General features: G+C 37.1%; 1 protein-coding gene across 42 annotated transcripts in view; it reads right to left on the reverse strand.

Moving 5' to 3' along the window:
- LOC112176375 (putative disease resistance protein RGA4) overlaps positions 1-8,792 on the reverse strand; it is a 63,547-nt gene extending 54,755 nt beyond the window's left edge. For 5 of the 42 annotated variants that reach the window (XM_040510363.1, XM_040510366.1, XM_040510367.1 and 2 more), the window contains exons 1-4: positions 5,791-8,792; positions 5,460-5,519; positions 5,047-5,344; positions 4,757-4,865 (exon numbers count right to left, since the gene is read on the reverse strand). In XM_040510363.1, the coding sequence (XP_040366297.1) occupies positions 5,489-5,519; positions 5,791-8,660 (2,901 nt within the window). In that variant the 5' untranslated portion in view covers positions 8,661-8,792 and the 3' untranslated portion in view covers positions 4,757-4,865; positions 5,047-5,344; positions 5,460-5,488. Of the gene's footprint in view, positions 1-52; positions 633-968; positions 1,068-1,546; positions 1,705-1,797; positions 1,891-1,981; positions 2,118-2,349; positions 2,446-2,552; positions 2,736-2,898; positions 3,023-3,138; positions 3,528-4,413; positions 4,500-4,756; positions 4,866-5,046; positions 5,345-5,459; positions 5,520-5,790 lie in introns of those variants that run through there. The other 37 variants (XM_040510358.1, XM_040510330.1, XM_040510357.1 and 34 more) reach the window with 37 other exon arrangements.
- Positions 8,793-9,207: the final 415 nt, after the last annotated feature.

Below are 9,207 nucleotides of genomic sequence, written 5' to 3' on the forward strand. Positions count from 1 at the left end.
GTAAGCTTAGATCTTGAACTCCAACTAGTGACCATCAATATTAGGCACCATGTTGAGAAAATGCATGAATAGTTTTTGTTTTGGGTCTGAAATACTTCGATTAAGGAAGTCCAAGAGGGAAGAGAAATACATGCATGAGGAGCACAAAAATAGAAAGGAAAGTCAGCTGATACAAAGCACCAGGCATAAGAACTTTAACAACATGAAATGGAATTTAGTGTGGCCATGGAAGACCATCACTTAAACAGACACTAAAGAGGTCGGGGGTCAATCAAACCCATACTACAGCGAACCTTGATTTGGCAAGCTTAGCGGCCACATCAGTAGCACAATTTGCTTCAGGATAAATCGACAACCACAAGACTCAGTTGATGATGGAAATCAATGAGAAAAAGATAAATCCTCCAACTACCTATATCGATTCGATCAATTGTTCGGTGCTGCAATCAACTGCTGCGAGTCACTACACTTTCCAGATTTAACTGACAAGCCAGTTTGATGCCATCAACAACAGCAGAGGGTTCTACCTCAATAGCAAAGTTAACCATCATTGAACTTGGCTTCTGCCTCAAATCCCAATCAGCTTCAGTTCCACAAAAGACTTCAGCCTATATGACAAGAAAAACCATGTCCTGCAAATTAGATGTCAAACGTAGTAATATTGGAAAAGTTTGACAACATGAAAGCGTAAAATCAAGCCCTTCATACAATTAAATAAGATCACACAAGACTATAAGAGAGATACATTTGCATAACAAAATAAATACAGGAATTCAGGATTTTGTGTAATAGGAAAGCAGAGGACATAAGGAGAAGTACGTAATAATTAACACCATAGCAATCTCTTCTAAGCTAACTGGAAACCTATGAAATCTCTCCGAAGCTAAACTAAAAACCTTCCATCCTTACAATAAACACATGGTAACGAAGAACACCAAGTTGTGATATAGAGGTATCTAGCTGATTACCTAAGTGACACCTCATCAGCTTCTCAGCTCCCTTCCTACTCCGTGATCGATGCTTCAATGCAGTGAATGTAGTAGATACATGTCATTTGGTGAGATATCCTGAGTAAAAAGGTTGCACATTTGATGACTTATCATAACTAAAATAAAGGAAGCCAATTCTATATTACCTGAAAATGTATGTGTTATGAATTTGAATTTAAATTAAATTAAAACATGGGAACAAGATGATGGAAAAAGTAAAATAAGCAAAACAACATTGTTGAGACACACCAGACATGATTTAACAGGAAAGAAGCAACACACCATACCGTCCATACTAAAATAACCCTGCAGCTCCAATAACTAAACCACCTTTTATTACAAATGATATCGTATGTTCAAATTTCTTATCCTAGTATAAATTCACTTATTAAGCTTCGGAGACTAAAACTCAATCTATAACATGAATCTGTAACTAAAATATATATGCAATGCTGTATTTGCATTCTTAGGCCACTGATTTTGATCAAGGTCTGACAATATGGGCATGCAGCATAACAGAAAGGAGTACCACGGATGTGGACCGTATAGTTATTTACCTGGGACGGTGATGTTGGCAGAGTTTGAGTAAGAGGATGTCCACCAAATCTTTCAGAGCAACATTTACCGGCTACTTGCTGATTGTTCAGATACAGATTGCACAAACAACTGCCAAGGCCCATTTACCAATGAACATCTATTAAACAATTGCTTCAGGCTAAGACGAGAAAACCAATGGCGCCAAGGAAATTACATATCAAAACTGTCAAATAATCTAATTAGAAAGTACATATTTCAGAATAACGTTTACCTGGTTGCTTGCTTATTGTTAAGATAGAGATTGCACAAATAGCTTCCAAGTTCTTTTCTAGCAATCGGCATCCATTCAACAAAAAGCTTCAGCCTAAGACAAGAGAACCCATGCCAACAATATCAGATATCAAACCCATGCTAACCATGATATTTGGATTCCTTAGGAAGCTCTTAACATGTACCTAGATTTAGGTAAGAGACACTTCAACGAGTCAAATGGGTACCAAGTTTTTTGCGGTGTGTACAACTGCTCGACAATCCATCCTACCTAGAATTAGTTCAGCAAAATGTCAAGGAGGTGTTGTTGATCATTTAGTTCTTCAACAAATAAGCAACCAACATCAGTAAGCGGCGCATTTCAGTACAACACCCAAAATTTTATATATCCTTGTATCATGAGTAGTAAAAAGATAAGAAATGACTAGTAAGAAATAGACATTAATATAACATACAAAGCATATATAATCATATATCATCAGTACCAGTTTTAAACACAAATTAACAAAGAACTTAAAGTTCGTTCTGATACTGAGCTATATATCCAGCTTACCTATGTAGCACTTAATCATCTTGATAACTCCAATGCCATTCTTGGCCCTTGAAGCTTCAAAGTGGTTCATAAATGTAGCCTGGCGACATTTTATGCCTACAGAAAATACATAATTAGAGCACTTCTTTATAAAGTGAATTGAAAGTGATAAATTCCATACTACGTATTCAAAATTTGTATTTGAATACAAGTTTTAAGCCTACCTATGGTTTTAAGCCTCCAAGTTTTAGAAGCATAAGGCCTACTGGGGGATCATCATCAGGTCTTGGAGGTCTAAATTTCCAAATTATTGCCTCTGAAATTTCCTTTATGGTGTAATCCACCGCTTGACAATCCTCAACCTGTAATGCACTTAGGAGGGATTGGCAATGGAAGGCCACGACAAACTGATCTCAGAATTTTGGATGATTGAGTGATTGGAAATTTAAAATAGAGGGGTTGAGGAGAAAGTGTGGGACAACTTTCTGTTACTTAAGTACCAGAAAAGAATATCAAAGTATCAAACAGACTTGACAGCAACAACCTAGTGCAAGGAATTAAACAACTTACCGCTCAAAAGCATCCCGTAGCTCCTATTACTGAACCACCATTTAACTTCAACTGATTTTGTATCTTCACATCCCTTGTCCTAGTAATGCACTTATCAAGCTTCAGAACCTAAACCTTTTAACATCTGTAACTAAAATATATATAAGCAGCAGTACACAGGCATATATTTTGCAATATTTAGGGGAGAGAGTATATGCAGGTGTAGCCTAACACAATGGATCTAGACTATTACAGAATTACCTTTCATGATAGGGAGGTGGAATGGTTTAATAGTGACTACAGAGGATGTCCACTGAGTACAGCTACAGAAACGCCATTTCTCCAGCTCCATGTTTATTGTTAGGATGCAGATTGTACAAAAAGCTTCCGATTCGCATCTGTATCCATTCCAAAGAAAGCCTCAGCCCAAGAAAAGAAAACCCATATGCCATGGAAATTAGTTGTCAAACCTAATAAAAATTAGATAATTTGACAACTAAAAAGTGCTTAAATTAAAGCCTTTAAAGTATGGCAATGGATCACTGAACATGTGGATCGTTAACATGCACCTAGTTTAGCTAAGGGCCACTTCAATCAGTTAAATGCATTCCAAATTTCCTTTATGGTGAAAGACCATGTGATGCATAATCCTGCATAGAACATGTTCATCAAAATCAGATTCATTTCTCCAGCTGGAGGTAAATATATCTTTTGACAGTTCAAGAAATTGACAACCAGGGACTATAAGCATTGGATTCCAGAGAGAAGACATAGTGACTAAATAATAGTAATCTTATTGCAGATAATGCAAAGTAATATGAAACCTAGCTGTATGTAAATTTACATTTATATTCTTTTACTGAGTAGAAACTAGAAAGAGACAACAAGGGTAGGAAATAGACATGATTTGGGGACTACAGTATAAACTGAAACTAAGAGACATCAATCCAAAACAAGTATGCAGCGGCATTAAAATTCTTAACAAATCTTTCCAGAAGTGCTGTTATTCTTTTCAATTAAAGATTACGACAAAGGCATAGGGAAGGAGTGGCCTAAAAACGACTTTACAAAACAAAAATAGGCTATGTTTTTTCGTTTTCAAAGACACCAGATCTTATGAATACCTACATATTACCAGATGATTACAATAAATATGATATCTTATGAATACCTAAAAAATAAGTTACAAAATTTTGTAAACTGGCATTCAGTGCACTGAAGAAAGAGATTTTCTTTCTTTCATAGTTAAAAGGCATATAGACAAGGTGTAGCTAGAGGAATGACAAGCTATTGCTTTTGTGGTTTAACAAGGAAACAACTCCCTAGTCCCAACAGAATTCTGGAGCTTCTATTAAAATACATTTGTCAAGCTTCATACACTAACCTTTTAATTAATTATTAACTAAAATATATATGCACCAATATATTTCCAATTCTAGGCGCGCAATATAGTTTGATCAAAGCCCACCAAATTCTGGAGCTTAAGATACTGATAACATATTGAGTTAAGACCACTTAAATCAGTCAAATGCACACCAAATTTCATTTGTGGTGAAAGTCCGCCTGATACATATTTCGTCTTGCTTAGAATGTGTTCATCAAAATCAGATTTATTTCTCCACCTGGACAAATTAACAAAATCAGATAGCATTCAACAAATTAACAACCAAACCCTGTACCCAAGAGGCTGATAAATTGAAAGCATGAGATATAGAAATCGTGAATTAGCAAGCAGTTCACCCAATACTGTAAGTGGCCTTCAAGGCTTCAACTAAGTTATATAGGTTTTCCTTTCCTTTACTACTCTAATGTGACATTTTAGCATGCAATTGTACTATCTTGAAACATTACAATATAACATAATGCCACTGTTATATACCTTTGAAATATTTAAGCTACTGAAGAATAGTCCATACCCCCAACATGTTGCATGAGACATCAGACTGGATGAACTCCAACTTCACAAGTTAATTCAGTCATGACCTTTGCTAAGAAGAACAAACAGTTTCGATATGAATTAGCTGTAACAGTTTGAGGTCAAAATTTTCTTTTTCATCTCAGCATAAGGATTTAGAAAAGAGACATGAAAATAAAGAACAAAAGCTTGAAGATTTGATCTAATGGAGAGAAATCAGAGGAATGGTATTGAGGTGTATTTAGCTAGCATACCTATCTAGAGAGCTTCATCAGCTTGACAACTCCAATGACATTCTTAGTCCTAGAAGCTTCAATGCAGTCCTTAAGTGTAACTAAAGATTCTCTGTCCGGAGAACTTCACTCTCTGTTGGGTTGGTTCCCATATCCTGATTGGACTTGCACACATTCCATTTGCATTTGCAAGTTCTTCATGAAGCATCATTCAGACCTGAGTGCGGTGTGCATCCATGAGAGGACATGGAAGCCCATCATTCAGAAGCACGCCAAGTAAAGAGATGAAGCACATGTTGGTCGAAGGCAAAATGATTTGCTGCAAACAAACAGATAATCAAAATTCCAACTCCTAAATTAGAAACTGAAAAGAAAAAGAAATGCAGAAAGTAGAAATAAGAAAAACAAAAAAGGAAAGGAGAAATAGTACTTACCTCTGAACAAGGATGGAGGAAGAGCCAGTTTATGGTTTGCAACCGCTTGAAAATTTCCTCCTGCATAGGATTTGTTGATCAAGTTGGATTGGAGTCAAAATCATCTTATGGAAGTTGAACAAGTGTGTAAACGTAAGCGTTGGAGTACATAAACAAGATACAATAATGATTATTAAAGAATTGATGATTATATATATATTGTGCAAAATGTGAACGGAATTGCAAATTTGCAAAGTAGTTGAAATCCAACAATATGAATACCAGAATGGAATTACATAATAGAGTCATCGAATTAAAGATTCATTCATAATTTGCATTTGGTGATCGATACCTGTTCAGTAACTTCGAATTGTGAGGTTTGGGATGTGAGAAATGTTGTGCCACTCCTTTTTCGTATTCTCCTTCCAGAATTGGACAACCCTTGATCTCCAAAGTACGCAGTGCTGGTATCTTGTAGAGGAAGTCTGGCAGTGCTTTTAGCTTTGGGCAACTCTCAATTAGCAACTCAGAAAGGCGTGGCATTATTGTGATTTCAGAAAGAAAGGCCCACTCTTCCCAGTTCTTCAGGGCAAAAAACCAGAGTTGTTTCAATTTGGGGAATAGAATTCCTGAGACTTGTTCTTCTTCTTCTTCTTCTATTCCCAGAAATTCAACTCCTACCTTTTTCACTTTCTTCATCGCCCATATCTCCAGAATTTCAAGCGATGGCAATTTTCCAAGAGGAGGCAAAACTTCCCAGAATCGCCAATTATAGAGATGAAGTTTTCTCAAATTGTGTAGAGACTTGATCCGATAGAGAGACTCGATGGTGGCATGGCCATTCCCAATCACAAGATATTCCAAATTTTGATGCGGTTGCAATGCATTCAGTATTTCTTCATCACCTTTTCTCTGCTCTCCATCTTCATCTCCGACCTGGAAAACTACTCCCAAATGAGAGAGGTGCTCCTTATTCCCCAACTGTGCTTTCTCAATCTCACTCGCATCTTCCTTATTCCCCAATCCATCTATAAAAAGGCTCCCCTGAAGCTGGTCCATGATTCCGAGATCTCCTAATTTCAATGCTTCATCATCACCCTCACATAGATAAAACCAGTCCAGTACTTGCAGACTTTTCAAACTCCCAATCCCTTTCGGTAAGTACCTCAGCTCCTCACAACCCCAAACATGTAGATGCTTCAAGTTAATCAACTTTCCCATTGCCTTGGGTAGTTTCTCTAGTTGATCACAGCACGAAACGTCCAGAGTTTGTAGATTGTATAAATCACACACAGCATCCGGTAATTCTTTGAAATTACCACTCCTAGACAAATTCATATATCTCAAATGAATCAATTCACCAATCTCTTTTGGAACTTCATTGAGCTTGTTACCACGCAAATTCAATGTCCTGAGGCATTTCATTTGCAAAATTGAACCGGGGCTTATGGCTGTAATTTTTGAATTAAGGAGTGTAAGGCTACGCATATTTTTACACCCAAAACACCAAGTAGGAAGTGGACCTTCGGGTACACTCACTAAAGTCAAATGACGAACCTTATCACCTGATAGGTCCATTTTTTTAGTAGCACTCTCAACAACTTCTATTATCATGCATTCTTTTTTACTGAGAAACTGCACAAAGTCATGGACAATGTCATGCATTTTGCACCCTATAATATTTCCCAAGTCATCTTTGTCAAAATCTTGAAAGAAAGACCGCATTGCTAGACTCTCAAAATAATTTTGACTTTTTCTTCTCATTTTTTTGTTTTCCTTTGAATTAAGATAACCTTGTGACATCCAAAGCTCAATCAAATTATCTCTATCGAACATATAATCTTTTGGGAATAGTGCACAATACAAAACACACCTTTTGAGTGCAGGGGTCAAATCATAATAACTAAGTAACAGTGGTCGAAAAACTTGTTCCTCAACTTCTTCTAATTCCCATATCTGACTATTTAGTACATCCCGCCATTCCTCTCTTGTTTTCTTATGCCACAATAGACTACCCAAAGTCTTTGTAACAAGAGGCAAACCGTTACACTTTTTCACAATTTCCTCACCAATCACTCCAAACCCATTAGCCTTATCTTCTTCCCTATCCAAAAATGCAATGCTATTGAACAATGCTAGACAATCCTTGTCACTCAACTTGTCTAAATGGATCATGCTACTGGTTGCTCTCATCATTTCAGCAACCCCTTGTTTTCGCGTGGTAACCAGTACTGTACTCCCTTCTTCACAACTTTGCATTATTACTGATAATTTCAAACTTTCCCACTTGGTTTTGTCTTCGGTCCACACATCATCTAGGACTAGGAGAAACTTCTTACTCTCAACATGAGTCTTTATGCATAAGAGTAGGGTTTCCAACTCATCTGAATTTCTTTGGGTTTCATTTTTATCTAGACTCTCAATGATCGCTTTGGCAATTTTAATCTCGTCAAAAGGGTCTGAGACACAAACCCATACTTTCTTATCAAAATAGGCTGTAACATTTTCATCATTATAGGCTAATTGGGCAAGAGTAGTTTTCCCCATCCCTCCCATCCCTACAATAGGGATGACAAGGAACCGCTTGCCTTCTTGGCTACTCCCCCCATCCTGGTTACTCTCTCTCAACAACTTGCTCAACAAAGACTCTTTTTCTACTTCTCGGCCAAATATCATAGATATATCGACCAAAGATGAAGTTTTCTGCCGTTGAATAAGCTGTTGATCATCATGGCCACCTATTGTGGATTGATGAAAGCCATACATTTCTCTTTCAGCAGCAATCAAAGTCAACTTCTCATTCAGTTCCTTTATCCTTCTAGCTATTCTATGATGATGAATGACCTTATTGGCTTGGCCAAAACAAAAGCAATCAGATGGCTTGGGGAAACATACCTTCTTCTTGGTAACAAGAGCATTTTCTCCTTCCTTGTCTTGCATCTCCTCCACCTGTCGTCTGAGAATTTCAGTATTCCACTCATCTAGCACATCGTCCATCTCGTACGACACATCTTTCAGCTTCTTCAACCAGTCTCCCACGCTAGCCTCCATCACTTGTTTCTTCTCTGCATCCTCAAGCACAGCCTGGATAGCTTTGAGCTTGCTGCTGAAACTTTTAACGTCTTTCTCAGCATCCAAAACCAGTTTCACCGCTTCATTTGTGTGTTTATATACTACTGAAGCCAATTGCTCCAGAAGCACAGAGATGAGTGCCTCAGCCATTTTCGTGTTTAGAACTTGGTTATAATTGAAAGAGAAAAAGAACGGAGATGAATATGAAATTGTTGGATTACTGTGCTCTCACCTCTCTTCTACGTACCAAGTATGAAGAAACTTTTTTCTTTTATTTTTTTTTTGAAAGAAGATAAGTATGAAGAAACTAGAACCACAGGATTCGAAAAGCAGCACTCTTTACCGTTGTCTTTAGCTTATGATGGGACCATAAATATTGTTCTTATGTGTAGCTAGCCTCAATTATTTGTTCAACAGATCATTATAAATATTTCCTCTTTAATAATTGCAAGCATGAAGAAACTAGAACCACAGGATTCGAAAAGCAGCACTCTTTACCGTTGTCTTTAGCTTATGATGGGACCATAAATATTGCTCTTATGTGCAGCTAGCCTCAATTATTTGTTCAACAGATCATTATAAATATTTCCTCTTTAATAATTGCAAGCATGAAGAAACTAGAACCACAGGATTCGAAAAGCAGCACTCTTTACCGTTGTCTTTAGCTTATGATGGGACCATAAATATTGTTCTTTTG

This window comes from Rosa chinensis, chromosome 7 (genome assembly GCF_002994745.2).
Source record: "Rosa chinensis cultivar Old Blush chromosome 7, RchiOBHm-V2, whole genome shotgun sequence".
Classification (NCBI taxonomy): Eukaryota; Viridiplantae; Streptophyta; class Magnoliopsida; order Rosales; family Rosaceae; genus Rosa; species Rosa chinensis.